Source organism: Garra rufa, chromosome 4 (assembly GCF_049309525.1).
Source record: "Garra rufa chromosome 4, GarRuf1.0, whole genome shotgun sequence".
Taxonomy (NCBI): domain Eukaryota; kingdom Metazoa; phylum Chordata; class Actinopteri; order Cypriniformes; family Cyprinidae; genus Garra; species Garra rufa.
This window is the reverse complement of record NC_133364.1, coordinates 35,486,574-35,508,982: the sequence shown is the minus strand read 5'-3', so window position 1 is coordinate 35,508,982 and position 22,409 is coordinate 35,486,574. Positions and strand designations below refer to the sequence as shown.

The following is a 22,409-nucleotide window of genomic DNA, read 5'->3' as shown; positions in this document are numbered from 1 at the left end:
ATATATATATATATATATATATATATATATATATATATATATATACTCACAAAACTCACAAAACTTTGCACACACATCAAACCTGGCGAAAATTTACGTCTGATATGGGTTTCAGAAGTGGGTGTGGCAAAATGGCTCGACAGCGCCACCTTTAGATTTTCAGCGGTGTGCGCTTTCAGCTGTGATTCACGTACATGCACGGAAATCGGTACACACATGTAACACACCAAAACCTACAAAAAAGCCTCTTGGAGCAAAATCCGGAACCCAACAGGAAGTCGGTTAATATTAATATTCTCAACAAAATTTGTGTCATTTTTGCCATTTTCAGGCGTCGTACTTGAACGAACTCCTCCTACAGATTTATTCGGATCAAAGCCAAATTTGCTGAGCCTAATCTAAAGCCCTTTTTGACATTAAATTGTGAAGATCTAGAGTTTTCATCGGAGGGCGTGTCCGTGGCGGCCTCGTAAATTTCGATGTTTCGCCATGAAAAAGGAAGTTGCTATAACTGAGGCATACAATGTCCGATCTGTCCCAATCTTCACATGTGTGATAACACTCCTGACCTGATGACATCTACATGCCCATATTCAGTTTTACTCATAGCGCCACCTGCTGGCAACAGGAAGTGTCATTCTGTACTCTGCAACAAACTCCTCCAAGAGATTTAATCAGATCAACACCAAAATCGGTCAGTCTAATAAAAAGGCTTTAGCGATGTTAAATTGCGAAGATCTTGAGTTTTCATTGAAGGGCGTGTCCGTGGCGGCCTAACAAATTTTGAGGTCTCGCCATGGATCTAAAACTTGTTATAACTCAGCCATAAAATGTCCGATTTGCCTCAAACTTCACATGTTTGATAAGAGTCCTGGCCTGAACCAATATGAAGGCCAATATTCTATTATAATCACAGCGCCACCTGTTGGCAACAGGAAATTACTTGTATCAAACTCCTCCTAGAGATTTAATGATATCAACATTATATTTGGTCAGTCTGATCTAGAGGCCTTAGAGATATTAAATTGTGAAGATCTTGAGTTTTCGTCAAAGGGCGTGTCCTTGGTGGCCTGACAAAGTTTGATGTTTCGCCATGAACATAGAAGTTGTTATAACTCAGCCATAAAATGTCCGATCTGCCTCAAACTTCACATGTTTGGTAAAAGTCCTGGCCTGAAGACATCTAAAGGCCAATATTCAGATATTATCATAGCGCCACCGGTTGGCAGTAGGATATATCATATCTTTCACTAACTCAAACATACCAAGGTCAATCTGCACCAAACTTCATATGTTTGATGAAAGTGCTGGCCTGAACACATCTACATGCCAATAATCAGTTATAGGCATAGCGCCACCAGCTGGCAGCAGGAAGTTTGGCACATTTAAGTGACTTTGATCTATTTTTCCTACATTTAGTGTATTAAAAGCATACTGCCCACCGTTTGCTGTTTTCCTAAAGTCATCGGTCGGCGGTGAGCCCGGGTGCGAGGGCCCGTTCATCGCTGCTTGCAGCTTTAATCTAAGTTTGTCCTCTTACAGACCTTAAAACTAGACAAAATATTTAAACTTATGTGACTTTTGAACAAATTTTTTCTTCAACTCCACAAGGTGCCCCTAGTTGAAGAAACGCCCACAAATGTTCTGTTTTTACTGTTTAGATGAGGTTTGACATTGAGTTAGTTAAGCACATGTCAAAGTTAATCAGACATTTACTTGTCCAAGCAAAAAATGCACTTATCCGGGGCATTTTTTTTCTTCTTTGGAGTAAATGTAATCCATTCTAAAGCAATAGTCTCATCACAACTCTATAAGTTCTACCTTAAATTAGCATATTTGTGATATTTTCCTTAAATTGATTTCTAGGACACTTTTTAACTTTATTTTCCTAACTAAATCTATGTGTCATCATTTACATCAAATTCTTAAATCTTATCAATACATTCAGACTCTGTATGGTTACCATTCATATTAAATCAGTATCAACAAACTTCATCAACCCCCATCAAAGTGCCATTTAAATGTATTTAGTTTCACGAGTTCCCTCTTACGGATAATAAACTGAGCGAAAGGTTGTGCGTATTTGGCGTGCTGTCCGGGAGAGGGCCTCGAGCTCGGTAGCCATTCCTGAGCCCGGGGCTCTCCCCCGCTCAGGGGGAGGGGTCCGAGCTCAGCACTGGCCAGAACCCTATAAGCGCTCCCCCTTAAGGGCAGAAGGTGAGGAGACGGGGTGGAGGAGGGGCGTTAACAAGACAAGAGATGATGAAGGTAGGAATGTTGTGATATTTATAGGGATTTTTCCTGTGTTGATTGGATATGGAGAATAATTGCTAAGGGTGAATCGGCCGTGTTAATTATCTGTGCGACCTCCTCCCGAAACTTGTTAATAAAACATCACTTCACGAGTTCCCTCTTACGGATAATAAACTGAGCGAAAGGTTGTGCGTATTTGGCGTGCTGTCCGGGAGAGGGCCTCGAGCTCGGTAGCCATTCCCGAGCCCGGGGCTCTCCCCCGCCCAGGGGGAGGGGTCCGAGCTCAGCACTGGCCCGAACCCTATAAGCGCTCCACAAAGGGCTAGTAATTAATCGCAGGACAGCAGCCAAATAGCCCCCCAAAAAGCTTGGACTTAAGGGATGCTGGACGTTCGTAGTGGGCGTTGATGCATGGATGGAGATAAGGGAGGAGCTCCTGCGGGCACTGTTGGGGAAAAATAGGAAAAAACTCCTATGGAGGAGGGGACTGCTGCGGCAGTGGGGAACTATAAAAGGAGGATGAGGCTCCTGCAGGAGCTGAAGCTGCTGCTGAAATGCGGGGAAGAAGGCTAGAGGCTTCTGCGGCAACGCCCTCTGCTGCGGTAGTGGGGGGTTATAAATAGAGGCTCCTGCAGGAGCTGGCACTGCGGTGCGGGGAAGAGGGTTAGAGGCTTCTGCGGAAGCGGGCTCTGCTGCGGCACAGAAAGGTTATAAATAGAGGCTCCGGCGGGAGCGAACGCTGCTGCTGCAGCGTGGGAAAAAAAAGGCTAGGGGCTCCTGCGGGAGCTGGCACTGCGGTGCGGGGAAGAGGGCTAGAGGCTTCTGCGGAAGCAGGCTCTGCTGCGGCAGAGAAAGGTTATAAATAGAGGCTCAAGGTTATAAATAGAACGCTGCTTCTGCAGTGTGGGAAGAAGGCTAGCGGCTCCTGCGGGAGCTGGCACTGCGGTGCAGGGTACGAAGGAAAGTTTAGAGGATCGAACTGGAGGGGGATGCTGTGGGATGGCTGACGAGGGGCTGTGTGAATAGTGCGGGTGGATGGGGAATGGACTGAGATAATTGCTTTTAGCTGATTAGTGTCTGGTGGGCTTCTTTGATGTGGGAGCGATCTGATCGAATATAGCTCTTGAAAGCTTCTGACGACCAGCGACCGAGTGTTTGGATTTGCTGCTGGGAGAGGCCTTTTTGGGCTGCTGCTGTTGTTGCTGCGCCAATTCGAAAAGAATGGCTGGAGAAGTCGTCGGCTGGGATGCCAGATAGGAGTAAGACGGACTTAAGGTGCTTCTGAAACCAGAAACGGGTGACGGGACGGTTGCAGTCGTCTGTAAAAAGGGGGTCGGATGGGCTTTTTGATTGTGATTTCCTGATCTGGAGAAAAGCTAGGAGGGTTTGAAAAGGCTGGATGGGCAACTGGAGGTTGAAGATGTAAACAAAGTGGCCTCTCTTTGACTGGTCTGTTTTGCTTTGTTTAATGAAATAGGAAATGGCTTCATTGCCTAATACTGCTAGATCGGAAATGGTTGGGTGGATGGCTGGGTTGAAGCTAGATGTGATGGCGAGCTCAGAGCATCTGAGGAAGCCGAAAAAACCAGGATAAACATAGCGTCTAGCGTACGGGCGGTGTGGATGGATTGGTAACCTTTGCGGAGGGTGGAAATGCACTTGGATAGTATTTTCAGCGTTATAGGTTAGCGGGTGTCTGGGCGGGTGGGGTGGGTTTTTTGTATACCTTTAATGAGTAGGGCTGTCTGGGAATTGGTAATTTGGGTCGAAGCTGAGCCGTATAGAAGTTTATGAAAAAATTGGATCCCGCTAAGGTATCCTTTAATGGTGCTGACTTGGAGGTTTTTGATGGCGTTGAGATAGGAGATGAAGGAGGCGATAGCTAGCAGGGAGAAGTCGGGAAACGATAGCTTGTAAGCCGCGTGAAATGTTTTGAAACATTTCCATGCTGTTAGGTAGGACTGGAGGGTTCTGGGGGAAACGGCTTGGAGAATCAAATTGAGGGAAGCTTCGAGGAGGGGTCTCAGGGGGTGGTTCATGGGAATATCAGCTCTGAATAGGGAGGTACTGGGGTCAGGAGTGGGTCCGCCTCCGGCGCCAAGGATCTGAATTTCTGGAAGGAAAAACGAGAAAGAGAGTCAGCTATTTGATTTTTTGACCCAGGAATGTGTTTTGCAGTGATAATGAATTGGTCACAAGCTGAAATCCAAATCAGGCGTCTTAACAAAGGCATTAGAGTAGGAGAATGGGAGCGGCCTTTGTTGACGCAATGCACAGTAGCTTCGTTGTCACAATGGACAAGGATGCTAGTGGCAGACCATTCTTTACCCCATAGAAAGGCTGCAACGACTAGAGGATATAGCTCAAATAGCGCTGAGGATGATAGCTAGAGTGGCAACTCAGCCAGCTGGGGGGGCCATGTGGATGCGAACCAGCGGCCTTGGAAGAAACCACCAAAACCGATGGAGGGGGCGGCATCTGTAAACAGTTGGATATCGATTGGGGAAGAAATCAGGTTATTATAGAAGAAGGATAATCCGTTCCATTGTTTGAGGAAGGAAATCCATAGACTGAGCTAGTTGAGGCATGGGTCAGTTAGGGATATTTGGTCCTCTAGGGCGTGGGCGGAAGATGCGAGTGAAAGCAGGTGGGAGATGAAGGGGCGGCCTTGCGGGATGATGCGCATTGCAAAATTTAAATGGCCTAAAACGGACAGAAGCTCGCGCTTGGAGCAGTCTGGATTGGCTAGGAGAGAGGAAGTAACCAGTATGGTTCTATCGATTTTTTCTTTGGGTAGAGAGGCCTGGAATTTTGGGAATCCAAGTTGATGCCCAAAAATTCAATAGAAGTGCTAGGGCCTAAGGTTTTGTCTTGGGCGAGGGGAATCCCGAGCTCTGCGAAAAGCTTTTGGGTAGTCGAAAGATGTGCGGCTGGGATGGAGTCGGGGGGCGAGATGATCAAAAAGTCGTCTAGGACAGGGATTCTCAACCGGTGGGCCGCGGCCCACTAGTGGGCCTCAGTGATCCTCCAGGTGGGCCGCGAGATGGCTTAAAATTAATATTATCCTAAAATGATCAAAGCATGCCTCTTTCGTGTTCTGTGATGGATTGCTTTGGACTCGGCACAGCAAGCCTCATCGCACTGTTAAATACAGACTGAACGGCGGCTCAAAACTTCTAACTGATGCACGCAAGTGTCATTAGATAGCTGCAAGTATGTGAGCGGAGTGGAGCGGCAACAATTTCCCCTCCGTGCTCCTTGCATTTAATAATCACTCCGCTCCGGGTTCATTATTTACCGCTCCCGCTCCACTTCTCGCTCACTGATATCAGAAACACCGCTCCGCGTCAAAAAAAAAAAAAAAAAAAAAAAAAAAATCAGTATGTTTGAAATATAAAAGTTCTGTTCATAACATATATTAAAACACAAAAAATGATAAAATAAAATAACAAGAGAGTTTGGAACTCTACTGTGCAAACTATGTTCCTACCACATGCCAAACTAACACTGTCAGCATTAAAAGAGTATAATTTCTGCTTTTTGCAGTGAAAAGTTTGTAATGAAAATAAGAATACGTTTAGTTATTTCTGCTCATTCGAAATCAGATACCCTTACATTTGTTTCAATGCATTGCTTGTGAATAAGTGTTGTTCACCTAAAAATATTCAGTATCTAGAAGGAACAAACTAATTCCTTTTGAACTATAATTTACCGCTCATGTCTATTGCCGTCATCATAACCTTCACATTCTTTCTGATTTGCGTGATCCATCTCTATCAAGCTAGGTAAATATGTTTAACGTGAATTCTTGCTTAATATGCAGTAATATTACGGACAGTTGGCGTGAATTATTCTCATGATGGAGCGTTCTTGGAGCGAGTGAAAACCACGACGCTCCGACTTTTAAAAAATCCGCTCCTCCCTCCATTCAAAATCACACCGCTTCACTCCGCGCTCCGCTCACATACTCTGCAAGGGACGGATTTTTTTGTCCCGCACCCGCCGGCTCCCGCGGAAATCAATGGCATTCCGCCCGTTCCGCCCGCCCGCGACATTCGTGTTTTGTCCCCCACTCCCGCCAGCAAAAGCCTGCATAAAAGTAACCTATACCCCGTGGGAAAACAGGCTGCATGAAACCCTTGCGCTAATTTGAAGGTTAAGACGATCAGAGTAATGGTAACGGACTTGCGCGTAGCTAATGTAGGACACTCTTGTATTGTAGTCTAGGCACGCTATTCCGCTATTAGTCCGCTATTGATTCACAAACTATTCATGGTTTCGGGGCTCTGATCCTTATATTTTTGCGTGAAATTTCAAAATATTTGCATAGTTGTCAAAATGAATGTCTTGTGAGTGTTTTATAATGAATGCTCACCCATAGAGGTGGAACTTGTAAGGGTCAGTGGTGTTAATGCACATATAAGCACCAGCATCAACATTCAGAATGGATTTGCTGTATTTTTCATTTGTATGTATATTTTATAATGGATACAAACAGTAGATATTCAGTCAGTCCAGTTCAAATGGACAGGTTTAGTGAGTGGTATTTTGGCATCTCCCTGTTGTTCTGTTTGGCAGGTTCACTTACTTAAGAAAAAGTACTCTGAAGTTGTAAAGAATGTCTGAATTAAAGAATTCAGGAGCTTTAAACCTGTATATGTATATATATGTTAAAAAGTTAGAACTGAGCAGAGGGTTTTCTTTTAAATTCAGCTTTAATTTAAAGTTAGTTTGTTTGAGTTTTTTTATAACTTGCAGTAGAAGAATAAGGCAAAACAAATGTTTTGGTTATTAAAAAAAGGTTTAAAAAAATTAAATGAGGAAATGTCAGGCATAGGAGGGCCTTGCAAAATTGACCTGAGAAGGAGGTGGGCCCCGGCGAAAAAAAGGTTGAGAACCCCTGGTCTAGGAGATGAACTAAAAACGGTATGTCATGATTGTTGGAGAGTATCCAGCAAATCGCCTCTGACAACATGTCAAAAATTTTGGGGCTGCTTCTGCAGCCGAAGGTGAGGCGGACGGCAAAGTAATATTTATCCTGCCAGCGGATGCCGAATAGGTGCCAAAAATCTGGGTGGATGGGCATGACTTTAAAGGCGGAGGTGATGTCGACTTTGGCCAGCCAAGCACCGCGACCTGCTTTTTTAATCAGGGTAATGGCTTGGTCGATGTCGTGGTAGTGAAGAGAAAATTCGTCGAGCGGGATGAGGCTGTTAATGCTCGGAAACTGGGAATTATGTGGGGACGACAGATCGATTATTAACCGTTTTTTACCCGAAAATTTCCTGGTAGCTATTCCGATGGGGCTGACCCGAAAAACACTGAAGGGAGGAATGGAGAAAGGGCCAATCATGAAGTTCGCTTCTAATTCTTTTTTAATTAGGAGGTCGACTGATTCGGGTTCGGCTAAAGCAGACTGGAGATTGGGACAGGTAAGGCTTTCAGAAGGGAGACTTTCGACACCAGGGTGAAAGTCGTGTGAGAGGCCTGTTAGAATATAATCTGTAAACTGACAATCAGGATGAAGAAATTCTTCGGACAGACGAGAAACGTTTACAGGAGTCGATAAATATTGTTTAGAATTTTTATCTGCAGCTTTTGAACGGGACAATTTAGGCTAACATGAGCACCCCCGCAAAAATTGCAAACGTGCATGAACCGGCAGCAGTGCCTTGTGCATCTGCCGTTGTTGGAGCTGGCGCATGGGTGTCAGCAGAGGAAGGGCGGCAGCGAAATGAGGGAATGGGGGTGGCGGGGGTGTCCATAAGGCGCAGGACATAGCTGGTGGATTTAGGCTGAGAAGGTTCGGGGCAGGGGGGGGGTGGATGGATTGATGAAAGGGCAAATGACGGTGGGGTGATTAAAAGAACGACAGACTGCGCATTAAATATTGCGGCAGCCTAAAAATACCCTGCTGTGAAGTTCGGAATCTAGAGCCCCCCAATAAGGACATTGGTTCCATTGGGCGATCCGAAATGGCACACTTAGCTGCGAAAGCTTCCGCTAAGTGTAGAAATGAGAACCCCCGTATAATAATGTGAGCTCAGCGATTATAGTGAGATAGTCGCTGAGCTCGCGTCTTCTGTTGGGAAAGAGGGCGCAGATTACTTCTGAAAGTGGGTTTAGGAAATGGTGAATTCGGCAAATGATAAAATACGTGACGGATTGTGACTTGAATTTTTTTAGAGTGACTGAAAAATTAGCTGAGGAACAGATTTTGCTGCCTGCGGCCAGAAAGTCATCCTTCAGTGCTGAGTCTTGGAGCTGTTGTAATACGTCACAGTCTGTCTGTGATGAGCTCTGTGGGCAGGGCTCAGTCAGGAAAGTGTCCGTAAGCAGTGCTTGTTGTGGCTGTGTGGCGTTGTCAGTGTCCTTGTTGGTTGTGTTGACCACATGATGACTCTGAAGCTGATAAGATGTCCTGTCGTCACTTTGTCCAAGTGTGTGTGTGCCATTCATGTTGGGTGGACTGGCACATTCTACTGAAGGATGCCGGAGTGAAAAATAGATATAGGCTGCGTTCGAAACCGCATACTTCCATACTATATAGTAGGCAAAAAGCAGTAGGCGAGCAAAAAAGTATGTTTGAATGTTCAGTATTCATAAAAGAGTAGGCGAGAATTAGTAGGCGAGTGCACTAATTCTCGCGAGATTCGGACGAACGTCTACTTAAAGTGCGTTCGAATATGCCTACTTACCTACTATATAGTAGGAAAAAAAGAGTATGTGAAGAAAGAAGTACGTTCGAAACCTCAGTATTCATAAAAGAGTAGGCGAGAAATCCCCGGATGTCCTACTGCTTCAGCCCAGATTCTGAAGTGTTCATCTGATGCACACTTTTCAATCCCAGGAGGCCACAGGAGGCCAAAACGTCATCATCGAACGTGATTGGGAACCGCAATGAGAGTGTTTACAAATGTGAGTATTACAAACCAAAACAGGTTCCCTGTCTTAAAAATCGTATTTGTTGAGCTACTGTATCGTAAACTGCTGATTTGCATTAGGTGTCAATACGTGTGTTAAAGTATATTTGAGATTTCGCTGTAAAACACGTTTTATTACGTATAGCGACTAGGGATGGCGAAAACTAAAAAATTTCTTGACCGACCACCGAGCCTCATTAGCCGGTTGAAACTGGTTAACCGATTAGTTTAAAATATGGTACGCTATTTGAAATAACAGCCATTTCGAGCCGCACCTGCAATTTCGCAACTCTGTCGCATCTCTCTGCCCCTCTGCCTCCCGCACACACACACACACACACACTGCCACTCACGTCACTTTTTTAAAATCCCCTACAGCGCGAAACATGAGTCCCGCAAACGCGGCGCCGAAGAGCTTGTTGTATGTAATCGTAGGACAAATGGCTCCTTAGTTTCAAATGGTTTGGGTACAAGGTGATCGCTTTGAAAATAAAGGCGTTTGTCTTAATAAAGGTTAGAAGCTCATTTGAAACATTGCCACGGCTCATTTAAGAAAATGACAGCTCCGAAGAGACGCCGCTTTAGTTGAGGTAGTGCTAACCATCATAGATGATGTGCTGCTACTATATTTAAGCACTGTATCACACAAGTTGCAACTTACATCTGTCTCATTCTTTTTGGTGAAATGGTCCCACACACTACTTTTCTTTGCACGCTTCATCCTGTCGTCTGCCCTGGCTCTAACCTCGAGTGTTTTAGCCTGTTGCCTTTACTTTTCGCAAACCTTGTGAGCGCGCGAACCCAAACGCTGTGACCTCGCGCCAAATGTTTTTATTGGTTTATTAAGTACAAACAGGCGAGTTATGAAAAATTGAGTGTGAGGGATAATTTGTTCACTTAACACAAAAAGATGAGGAATGAGATGGCTAACTGTAGTAGCGTATAGTCCACTGTCTATAATAGCCTAATTTAGATATCACTTTTTTTTTACCGACTACCGACAACTTTGACCGGTTAACGTTGTTACGGTCAACCACCGGTCAAACGGTCATCGGTTAACATCCCTAATAGCGACCATAGCATCTTAAAGATGATTACTAAATGTTTAACAACTTACAGGAACATGTTCTGAGAGCATTAAATGAGCACATCACAACACCAAACAGACATCTAAATGAGTGATGGACGTTATGTGAGTTTATGTAGAATTATCTGTTGTCAACACTGCTTTAGATTAATGTAATGTAAATAAACACATGTACATATAGTAACTAAACATGAGTTATCTGTTTCATTTGTCTAATAGTACTGTTTATAAATTCAGGAGCATTTGTATTGGATAAAAAGCCAATTAACACAACAGCTACCTCATAAATGTAGTATTGAGCACACGATTCAGAGGGAACTGAATCTTGTGTGGATGTTACAGGGACAGATGAGACAAGTATGCTTGTCTGGTGAAAAGTGATTGATGAAGCAGTGCTGCCATCAAAGGCTTTGAGTGAGTACACTACAGACAAAACCTTAAGTTGCAGTTTATTAATAATAAAAAAAACTTTAAGCACTTTTCTGATTCTAGATTTCTGTGCCTTTGTTGCAGATATTTTGTGGTGGAGCAGGACCTGAAAGGAAAGGTGACTGCAGCATTTGTGGGGAAAAAAGTAAAATCTGTAACTTAATATAAAGTTAGGTAATTTTGTTACTTCTAATACAGAGATCTAATGAAATTGTGCTGTTAAAATGTCAACTTTTGTATTATACTTGTGCATCTTTGTATGATCTGAAATGTCTGCGGCAGACTGGTGTGTGCAGTGAGAAAAGAGAAATCCACAGCAGCATCCTGGAAATGTTCAAGTGCCATCGATGAGACCCTCCATCACTCCACCTGCTCTTTGTCTCATCTGGACCAGATGTTGCTGTAGCCTCTTCATCTTCAGAGACCAAAGAGCCAGCGAGAGCATCTAGAGAAAGACTAAAATACCAATATGTCTGAATAAAGCTTTGTTCCATGTGTCTTTATTTATGTTCATGGTTACTTTATTATTTTATTCATATATCCATGTTGTTATCAGTAAATAAAATATAAGTTTCATTAACATATGCATTAATTAATTACTTGATTAAAAAAAAACATGCTTGTTTTACTAAAAAATATAATTAATTATAGGTCAGCATTTATCATTATTATTGATCAGTGCATTCTGAGGTAATCTTAATTTCTAAGTAGTAATACTTACATTTTTTGAGTGTAAAATCCTCAAAAAACACCTCTAAACACAAGATCTTCAAGCAGCTGATCCACGTCTCCTTTGTGCAGATATTGCAAACATGGAGGAAGATGTAGGTAGGGTTGTTGTGTTACTGATGCTATGAGGTGTTTGAGCACCTGTTGTGCTTATTTTCTTTTTATTATTAATACTACCTAACTTACAATTACAGGCTCAGGGTAAGATGGTATTTATCTTTAACAATGAACAATCATAATGAGAAAAATTAAAAACATAACTATTAGGCTTGCTTACATCATAGTATGCAATTATATACACGGGGAAATATGATTAAATATCTCTGAATAATCAAAATGTTCACATCATCGTTTATCAAAAATTGGATTTGTTTTTGTTATTGATAAGCCTCAGGGATGAAAAGAGAAATTCAACAGGAATTTGAGCTAGCTTTGCGTGTGAATAAACAATTTTGAATACAAAACAAAAGAAATAACTTATTCAAAAAATAAAGAATTTGGGTTTTCCTGACAAAAATTATTTCTTTAAGAATTAAAAAATACAAAAACCTAAATGAACCCAAAACGTATCTGTTATACTACAATCACAATAAAAGAACAGCTGTTTCTTCAACATGACCACAAAATGAACAAATTTCATCAATATCAAAATATTTATAGAAAGATGAATTAAACCTGTCGCTATATGTTAAGTTGTTGCACTTGTTATAACGTCGTTGGTCACATGATAACGTCAACATGGCGGAAGATGTGCAGATCACATCCATACTCAACGAGATTTGGCTGTAGAGTACGTACTCTTTTAGCGCTCGTTAAGTAAGTACTTATTGAAATTAAGTACCTACTCATTGAGTATGCGGTTTCGAACGCAGCCATAGTCCTTAAGCACTCTCGCACCAAGTTTGTTTGGGTGAAGGCCGTCCAGTTTGAACAGTTGTCTATGGCCCCAGAAAAGATTGAAGTTGACTCCTTTTAGACTGCAGGTTCTTTGTAGCCAGGTATTCAGTCCAAGCAACCGTGAAAACATGTTAGTTCCCCTTGCTGGGAGTGGTCCACTGATGAACGACTGAATTTCAAGTCTTTGAAGTGTTTCAATGAGTTCACCGAAATACTTCTTTAGGAGTTCTGACTGCTCTTTCCGAATATCGTTCTTTCCCACATGGATGATGATTCGATTTACAGTCTTGTGCTTCAATAGAATGTTCCGAAGTTCCTTGTTCACATCAGAGACGGTTGCTTGAGGACAGCAGCATGTAGTTGTAGTTCTGCTACTGATATTTCTGATAATGGAGTCCCCCACTATCAGAGTCCTGGGCTGGGCTGCGCTCTGGGCTGAGTGCCGCTGTCTGCTCGACCTTGCGCGCCTGTTTATAGCAATGTTAGCAGTTGACTGATATGATCCAATGGTTAGTCACATTTGGGGATTCCTCACCCACATTCATTAATGCTTCAAATCTGTTTTCAAGCTGTATATGGGGTGGTAAAACACCAGTTTTTGCAAGCCTTGTCATAGCCATATCTGGGGTAGAGGATGCTACCGCAGCAATACGATATACTCTTGACAGTCTGATGTCTCGAGTGCCTTTGGGTCTCGCTCCCTGTAGGTGCCATCGATTTGTGTGTCGATCAGTTTTGGCTTGTTCCTCTACACTTATAAACTGTCGATATTGACTAGATCCACAGGACTCACCGGCTGTATGCTGAGGGGGTCCGTGATGATGATCTTCTGTGTGTTCCGCCTGTTTTGGAAGTCCAGCAAGTTTCTAAAACCACAATCCTTTGTAAAAGTCTGTGGCAGTTTGTGCAGCAAGTAGATTCCAGAAGAGGCATTTTCTTTCTTGTCTGTTGAAAGTAGGCAGCTGTGTTTTCCCGTCTCCGGAATGTAAGCTGCTGGCAGTGGGAGGCAAAAAGTCTCCTTTTTCGTAATGTTTGAATCAAAAATGTGTTGTTTGAGCACTGTGCTGATCTGCTGAAGTTAAATCTTAGAAAAATATGAGAAAAGTTCATAAGCAGGGAGCAAAGCGCGGAGCAGTAAGCAAGAGCGTCCGAACAGTAGCCAGTTATGAAACCAGTTAATGTAAGTAAACACATGAGTGTGTTTCTCACTCTTAATATCTGCTGCAGATGAAGTTGAGTTTGTGAGATTCAGGAAGGCTGATCCAGCGCTGATCTCCTCCAGACTGAACTGCTCCTTTTCTGTTCTCGAGGCTGCAGTTTTCTGGTGTGGTTCCGTTCCCTGGAGCCCAGTTGTGATAGCACACCATCTCTCCACTCACCCAGAGCCACATGTTCATGATGCAGTAGTTGTGTAAACCCAACCACACCGCCGCAGTAGACGGCCGTTTAACCACGTTCATCACATCACGCTGAATCTCTTCTGAATGAACCGACACCAGATCCACATGATTCTGTCTGCAGTATCTCAGAGCTTCAGACCACGTCAGATTCTCTTTGACCACAATCAGTTTATCTGGACACAAAACAAACCACAAGCAGAAACTAGAGAGAGACTTATCAACAACAACATGCAGAACAAACACTGTGGAGGAATATGTCGTGACAGACGTAGTGTGAACTTTAAAGGTGCCATTGAATGCATTGATACAATATTTTCAATTGTTCTCTGATATCTTCATAGAAGGTATATGGCATAGGTAAGGGTAATAATTATCCTGAAACAGTTTTACAGGTCCATTTACCACCTTATGATTTATCCCTAGAATGCAATGGTCTTGTAGCAAATCTAGCTCAAAAGGGAAATTATATAAATAATTACAATTCATTTGGATTAATTACAATCAATTAAATCAGCCACCAATAGTGTCTGTAGCGGGATTAAATCGCCATTTATTAATCTGTTCGTCTAGCGAACATTCAGGGTAATTTCATATCAACCCTAACGCCTGTTTCATACATACTCCGTCTGCAGTGCGTATGCGTTGCGTATTTTTTTCCCCACCCATGTTAACAGATTAGAGCGTTCACAATGCACGCGGTTGCTGTCCGGTAGTGCGTTCCAGAAGAGGTGCATTTGCAGCAGTACAGCGATAGTTTCGGCACAGAGTCTATTTTTGCTGTGCTGCATTGCGCTGCATGCGCTGAATTAAAGTGACAGCGCATTGTTCGCTGTAAAAATGAACATGGATTGACACGGAAATGTACCATAAATGCATATAAATGCAGTCTACTGTGTTTCACAGTCAACACGTGGCTTTTTGGCTAGGTTTAAAATAGTGCAGTTTTAAATAAACAAGGCAACATAATAGATGCACTTGTCCAGGTAGAAAGGTTCTTTAAAATATGGAGAGAGAGAGCCGACTGTTTCTGTCTTTGGTAAGTTTTAATTTAAAATATTTGTGATAGCCCAATTTCAATATGAAAAGGAAGATATAGCCTACCTATGCTGTGTTTAAATATGTTGCAACTTGCTTGAGCAACTTCATATACAAATCTAGAAGTCAAGTGCATTGAATAATAGCCTACGTTGTTTATAATACGTTGAGTTTAAACGTGAATATGTCTAGTATTATTGTATTAGTGTACTGTGATAAAAGAGTATCCCAATGCTAAAAAAGCATGTTTGGATTTGAAATTAAAATAACGGATAAATCGTGTGTTTGTGGTAAACACCCGCGGATTCGGAACGGACTGCAAACACGTCCTGTGTGAAAGCAAAACGAGTCCAGGCTGCCTCTGCACCGCATACGTAACGCACACGGACTGCATAAGCACTGCATACGGAGTTTGTGTGAAACAGGCGTAAGCAATGATATTTTCTTGACCACAGAAAAATAACATTCTTACAGTATTAATACATTAGAGCCTGTAGCTTAATCGGAAATCGTAAAGGGACATTAATTTGCAAGACAGAATCAGAGACTCATGTTATTTGTGCACAAGGGTTTTATTAACTAATGACTAACATAACTAATCTAAACAAACAAACATACAATCACTCATACATGTAATGCGGGAAGAGTAAGGATGGCTAGAAAAGTACAGGAAAAAGGGGGGTGACTATCTGAAAGAACCATCAGTTCTAATAAAACCTATTATGATTAGAGTAAAGAGAGGGAAGTGTCTGATCATAGACTTTCCATGATTGAGTTTCAGGGCTGAGTAAAATTAACTCAAGTGGTATTAGTCTGACTCTGCAGGGTCAAGAGCCATCTTCCCAGGCTGGGGAGATCCCACACAGCTCTAAATGTTGAGAGCCCCTGCCTTTTTTATCTGAGGAAATATGTGTTCGTTCTTAGGAAGGTTTGTCAAGGAATTACCAAAGAGTCCATTTCAAGGGCCATAATGGCTTTCCTATAGGATAGGAATAAGACAAGTGTGCCTGCATTCCTTTGGCTCGTAAAACTGGTGTTATCAGATAGTTGCTCTGGCAACTGAGCCCTTTGGGCTGTTGGTCGCATTGGGGGTTGTTTCCAGAACTCCAACATATAGCTGGTTTATTGATTTTAAAGATTATTTGTTAAATGTAACAAATAAATGTGTGTCTGATTGGTCCAAACACTACAGTCTGTAATTATCTTATTTGCAAGTTTTTTTTGTTTCACTTTTGAGATCGGTGATCGCACATGCTCTGTGTACAGTTATAATACAACGGCAGTACTTACCACATTTGTCAAGTTTAGATGCTGTCCTGTCTCTGTCACGTTTCATGAAATCCACTGTGTTCTTCATGTCACGTGTACTTGTGTATGTCTGTGTGTTACATGTCTCCTTGTGTTTCTGGTCTTTGTCATTGTTCTGATTTGGTTTCTCCCATTGTCTCCCCCCATCGATCTGTCTGATTTGGTTTAGCCCTCATTATTCTGTATCCTCGCCACCTGTTCTCATTACCCTCACCAGCTGCTGCCTATTTACACACCCTATATATTCTCACTGAAATCTCTCCTGTTTGTCAGATGGTTGTTCGATGTGGTATTCAGTGTTTGTTTGGAGTTTCCCTCACTCTGGCCATCTTGTACCTGTGTCACCGTCTGTCTGAGAGATCCATCCAGTTCATCCATCCTATACATTCATCCTGTTCATTGTATTTTATATCTATCTCATCTGTTCAATAAACCGGTTTTATCTGCTATTGTTTCCATCGCATCTCTCCCGTGACACGCTCCTTAGTCTGTTTATGTGGTAAGTGAAATTTTATGTACTGCAATATAACAGGCTAGCGCTAGCAAGAAGCTAACCGTGTCCCTTTAGTATCCCTCTTTACTTTATTAGTATGCATTATTTGTTTTCCTTGCCTTTCTAAGTACAAACACCAGCCCATCCCTTCACTTAACATCTCCTGCACAAGATGGAACATAACATTTTTTTTTCCTGTGATCTGCCATTTTTGCTATTGTCCTCACTTTGCTTTTTCACAAGAGCCTATTTAGAGATCATCTGATGATTGGGTGATGCAAATGTTGGGGGCATAACTATTAACGATTGGGACTATTGCGTAATAGTCTGTGTTATGTTAGGATTGACCTACTTTGCAGTGGCCTTTTGCAAACACCAGATTTATATAAGAAGGAGGAAACAATGGTGTAAGACTCACAGTATGTCACGTCCAGGTACTGAACTGTTATTATTCACACAACTGTTATTAGTCCATTCTATGGCACCTTTAAGAGATCTGGAGGTGATGATGGATTGTGTGTGTTTTGTGAGGATCTACTCACCTTCATGGCACACATAAGGATATTGGTTGTTGCAAGAGTAGTCAGACCATTGAGCCTGAGCGTTCAGGTCAACACTTGTGCAGTTTTGAACACCTCCAGCATTATTAGGTTCGACAGACTTCCAGTATCTGAATGAGGAGTCACTCTGATCCGACCACTGCCATGAGTCTCTGAACAGACCAATCCAAACATCAGATCCAGATAAGTGTCTATCACTAATGAACTGCTGAACCTGTTGAGTCTCATTCTGGTTTCTCACACTGACCAGATCAATGTGATTCTGTCTGCAGTAACTCTGAGCGTCTCTCCAATTCATCGTCTTATTTCCAAGGACGAGTCCCGTGTTCGCTTTAAAAAAAAAAAAAAAACGAGAAAAAGATTCATGAATCAGTTTTTTCATTATGCTTACGCTGCTTAATGGTTTGGATGTGAACAGGAGCAGTGGTGGAAACATCAGAAACATGTCATTCATAGACATAGTGGAAGCGTTTTGTGCAGTTGAGGCGGTGTCCGCGATACAGTCTCGGTGCGGACACTGCCGCTCACAAAACATAACGGAAATGTATTACATGTGTTCTTCTACTTATAATTCATAGTCTATATGCATGGGACTATGACTATAGCGTAGTTTTCATGTCAGGGACATCTGTCATTTTTTTTTTTTTTTGATTGATCATACTAGGGGAATTCCATTACACGATCGTCATCATGTTTTCAACACTACCGACAAATGTTCTATTTGTTGTTCAAAATCTGGTTAAAGGACATAACATATTTTTATTTCTGGCAGCGCCTGACGCAAAGAGTGGCAATAAGTAGCATTATTTTGGGTGCAGGAGCAACTCTTGCCTGTTAACTGATCGTGTCTTTATATTACATATTTGTTTATTATTATTATTAAACAGTAAGCTAATACAATAGGCCTAATTTTATAATAATTATATTAACTGGTTAGGTCTATATTTATTGTTTTATATGCTTATTTCCCTTTCAGTCTGTGTAGTGTTTTAATTAATTTTCTGTATAATTCTAGTATTATTATGCTAAAATATTTTGCAAATACTGTAAACGCCTGACAATTATGCCAATAAAGTTTTTACTTTATTAATGTATTTACGCAAATTTGTGACGATAAATGAGCATGTGGTGTTCATTGTGTTTCAAATGGAACTGTGTGAATGATTCATTCCTTAACTATAAAATGTAATAGTTTATCAATAAGCCAAAATTAAATATGCTAAATTCAACCTTTAATCTGCACTTCCAGGAAAAATTCCTTGTCGGCAAAACTATTCAGAACCTGTAGTCAACAGATCTCAAGTATGATACAAAGCTATAGACAACTACACAACCTTTTATAGCCCACATACTAATAACAGTCTAGATATGTATGTGTGTAGTCTAATTTGCACACGTGTTGGGAAGTCGCTCTCTAAAATTCGAGTATTAAAATTGCCTTTGAATGCGCGTGCACGTTTTGCTTTCAGTTTCGTTTTACGCAAAGCCGACTGATAAGGACGTGGATATATGCCATATCACGTCTCTTGGTTACGTATGTAACCATGGTTCCCTGAGAAGGGAACGAGATACAAACTAGCCTAAGTGAACCAAACATGCCCCCTCTCGTCACAGTAAATGCTTCGTTCGACTTTTCGTAGATCATCTACTCTTCCTTGTGCATAACCCCTGACCTACTTTCTGTACTATCTAAATTTCTGCGCTTTGAATTTTCAACACTGAATTTTTGTTTTCATCTTAAACTTTAAGTTGTATTTTTAAAAACTGAACATTTGAAGTCTTAGAAATCAACACAAAAATCTGCTGTTTGAAAATACATGTCTATTAGAAAATTCAGTTGTGTTCAGTTTAAAATGTTCAATATTCAAGTTTTACAAAATAGAATTCAGAACTATATTAAATTCCATATAATATTCAGTTTTGTTAAATGACACTTGTCAATAATTCAAATTTGTACAATTCAAATTCAAAAAGATTTGTTATAATATAAGCTCCATGATATTCACAATGTTCAAGATATTTCACACTATACAATGATCTGTCTAAAAACTTGGCTGTAATGTCAATTAAAAGCATTAAATGAATCATACACACATACAAACACAGAAACTTGATGCCAACCCTGTGCTGTGTGTACTAAATTCCTTGGGGGTGGTTTACATCAATGTGCGTGACTCAGTTGTGCGTGCATGGAGCGCTGACGGCAGTTCCGCCGTAGTGGTTGGTTTTTAGTTTCGGTTTGTTCTCTGCCGCTAAATTCAATAAGTGGGAAATGTGCATGTATGAATGTAAGTTAATTTATCTTTCTTTCACGTCATATTGTAACAATATTACCGCTGCCTGTCTGATTGTTTGCTATCGGTCTATATTGTAGCTCAGTTCAGAAAGAATGATAAGAGGTGATTTGTGTAATTCACGTGCTTATGTTAAGCGTCATTATAGGCGCATCATGTTTCTAATCGATGCAAATGGATGCTACTGAGGTGAATGTTTATGTTACGGATTCTAATATATTTTACTTGTTTTATCTTCAGCCTAAACCACATTTGCCCCCTCTGCTACTTGTACAATGCTGGATAATGTCCATAAATATCCTAAATACAGAAGCTATTGAACAATCTCCCGTGACGTCACACATCTTGCTGGAGTTCCGTAGTGGACTAGCACTCCCCCCAACTTTAGAAACTTTAGTTTTCACTATCGAACCGCTTCATTACATTTCTCAGCAATGATGGTGTAAATTGTAATGGACTATAACTCCTACATGAACCAGACTCAAATTAATCTACATATGAAAAACAGAGCCCTTGTAGGTTTGTGATGAGATACAGAAGGCTGAATCACCTCTAGTCACTGCTGTATGTTTATAAATAATTTTCTCTAATATTTTTAGGTTCTTTAAATTGCAAGTTTCCAAATGATCATATAGAGAGACAACAAAAGATCAAAGAGTGTTCAGTGAATTAAGTCTTCTGGCAAATATTGAGTTGATACAGAAATTAACTAAAAGTGAGACAAATCTCCACAGTCACAATCAAATTAAATATTTACACTGTTTAGCATTCCATTAAAATTTGATATATGGTGCATCTATTAATGAACTCACTGTTGTTGCAGATGAAATGATGGATACCACTACATGAGTTATCATGCCATTGTCCATTAAACAAATAAGCACAATCATCTCTGCCTTCTGGTTGTCCAGTTTCCCAGTTCAGATAGAGCGCAGGTTCACCTGAAGACCACTGCCATTCATCACGACCCGTCTTCTGCAGCCCAATCCAGACGTACTGAACACTTCCAACATTCACACTCTTCTTCAGCTCAATCATGTCGTACATGTTGTCAACGGTGGCCAGATCTGAGTATTTCTCTCTGCAGTATCGCTGAGCTTCAGTCCAGGTCTTCACCTCATTTATAAAGTGATACTGACGCTGAACACATTCAGATACGGAGCAGAGAGCTGTGAAAGAGAGGCTTTGCTTTAATGATTTTCATAACAGGATCAAACCTAGAAACTAGAAACCATAAATAAAACCACAAACACACTCACCAATGAGGAGAAGAATGAAAAACAGAGTTTGGTCCATTTCTGAGGAAGAAAATTTCAGATAAACTCAGATTTCAACACCTGTTGTGTTGAATATTCATGATTTATTTTGGTGTAAAACATGATTAGCCATCTTAACAGGACAATAAGACAATATTAACATGTCAAAGGTCTAATTCTAGTTAAAGAATGAAGATGTGAGTTGTTCTTACTTCAGAGGTTGTGTGTTTCTGTCCTGAGTCTGATGTTTCTGTCTGCAGCTGTAATGTGATTCTTATATCTGCTTTCATCCCTCATTCAGCGTCACATCATTTGTTTATTGCTCTAAACAAAAGCCCTTGTCACTTTTCTTCCTCACTCATGTGTTTTTGTGATGTTGCTGTAATTCTCTGGAAGTGTGTTGATTTGAATGTGACAGGAGGGTCTGTATGTAATTACATGCAAATCAAAGACAACAGCAGCAACACATTCAGCTCATTATTTATGGAAATCATAGACACAGAGAACGTACACATTATTTTACTATGTATGTTGCTTCCTCATTATGAGACGTCAACTCACAGTCAACATTATAACAGTAAACATGCTTGAACCTCTCTTTCTCTTTCTACTGATTAACATGCATACAAGGACCTCCAATGACTATACATGACTCACGTTCACATTCACTTTTGCTATTTTTATTCTGCAACAGCAGCACAGAAGCTACATAAGACAGCACCCAAAGATGCATGAATGCATTCACACATGAGTTACTAGAGCAGGAAATTAATTTACATTTAGAAACATTAACAGTCATGTCACATCACTGTCACATCAACAGCTGAGTTAAAATAATCGTTTTATTTAGTATTGTGTCTTTACCTCGAGTTTCACAGACAAGGCTTAAGGCTGTAAACTTTAACTAAATTTGAAGTGTACCACAGATCGTACAGTAAAATACTAACAGGAGAAAAAAAAATTGTATTTTAATTCAGTCAAATTAGTTTATATTTTAAACAGATCTTTTGGTATCAAATAGTATTTGTGCAAAAATGAAGATCCTGCCACACTTGGAGGAATCAAGGAGAAGGCTCATTGAGATCATTTTCACAAGAACAGTCTTTTAATAAATCGCAGGAGTCTGCTTTTTTTGTTTGTATGAAAAAGCAGTCTTAAAGGATTAGTTCACTTTCATAACAATGTTCATGTCTATCTTTTCTCAGTCGTAAAAGAAAATGTTTTTTTTTTTTTTTTTTTTTTTTTGAGGAAAACCTTTTGAGGATTTCTCTCTTTATAATGGATATGGATGGAGCCCCGAAGTTTGAACTTCCCAAATGCAGTTTAAATGCAGCTTCAAAAGACTCTAAACGATCCCAGTCGAGGAGGAAGGGTCTTATCTGGTGAAACGATCGGTTATTTTCTGAACAAATTGACAATTTATATACTATTTAACCTCAAATGCTCGTCTTGTCTCATCTCTGTGCAGTGAATGCCATGTCTGTGTGATTGGGGTAAATACAGTTAGGGTACGTCTAAAAACTCCCATCTCGTTTTCTTCCCTAACTTCAAAATCACCTTAGATCGCTGCAAAAGTACCGACATAGTGTTTACAAAGTGAAAATACAAAGAAACTCAAATGCCCTTAACAAAAAAAAAAAGGGTAAAAACAGCATTTTAGGACAATTTTGACATTGAAGACATAAATGAGATCTGAGTTTTTAGACATACCCTAACTGCATTTACCAGAATCACACAGACTTAAG

The 22,409-nt window shown here is 40.9% G+C and overlaps 1 protein-coding gene across 1 annotated transcript; it reads right to left on the bottom strand.

Moving 5' to 3' along the window:
- Positions 1–13,528: 13,528 nt before the first annotated feature.
- On the bottom strand, positions 13,529–20,704 carry LOC141333954 (C-type mannose receptor 2-like). Its single transcript, XM_073839106.1, has 4 exons — positions 20,668–20,704; positions 20,221–20,577; positions 17,097–17,444; positions 13,529–13,891 (listed from the first exon to the last, which is right to left on the bottom strand). Exons 1-4 carry the CDS (start codon positions 20,702–20,704, stop codon positions 13,530–13,532), a joined length of 1,104 nt encoding a protein of 367 aa, XP_073695207.1. The 3' UTR covers position 13,529.
- Positions 20,705–22,409: the final 1,705 nt, after the last annotated feature.

What these genes read in the sequence shown, in the direction of transcription:
- LOC141333954 (XM_073839106.1), bottom strand. Translation starts at nt 20,704, where the DNA reads ATGGACCAAACTCTGTTTTTCATTCTTCTCCTCATTG. An exon ending in TTTCATTCTTCTCCTCATTG is followed by an intron (nt 20,578 to 20,667) that starts GTGAGTGTGTTT and finishes TCTCTTTCACAG; the next exon opens with CTCTCTGCTCCGTATCTGAA. An exon ending in TCATTTCATCTGCAACAACA is followed by an intron (nt 17,445 to 20,220) that starts GTGAGTTCATTA and finishes TTTTTTTTAAAG; the next exon opens with CGAACACGGGACTCGTCCTT.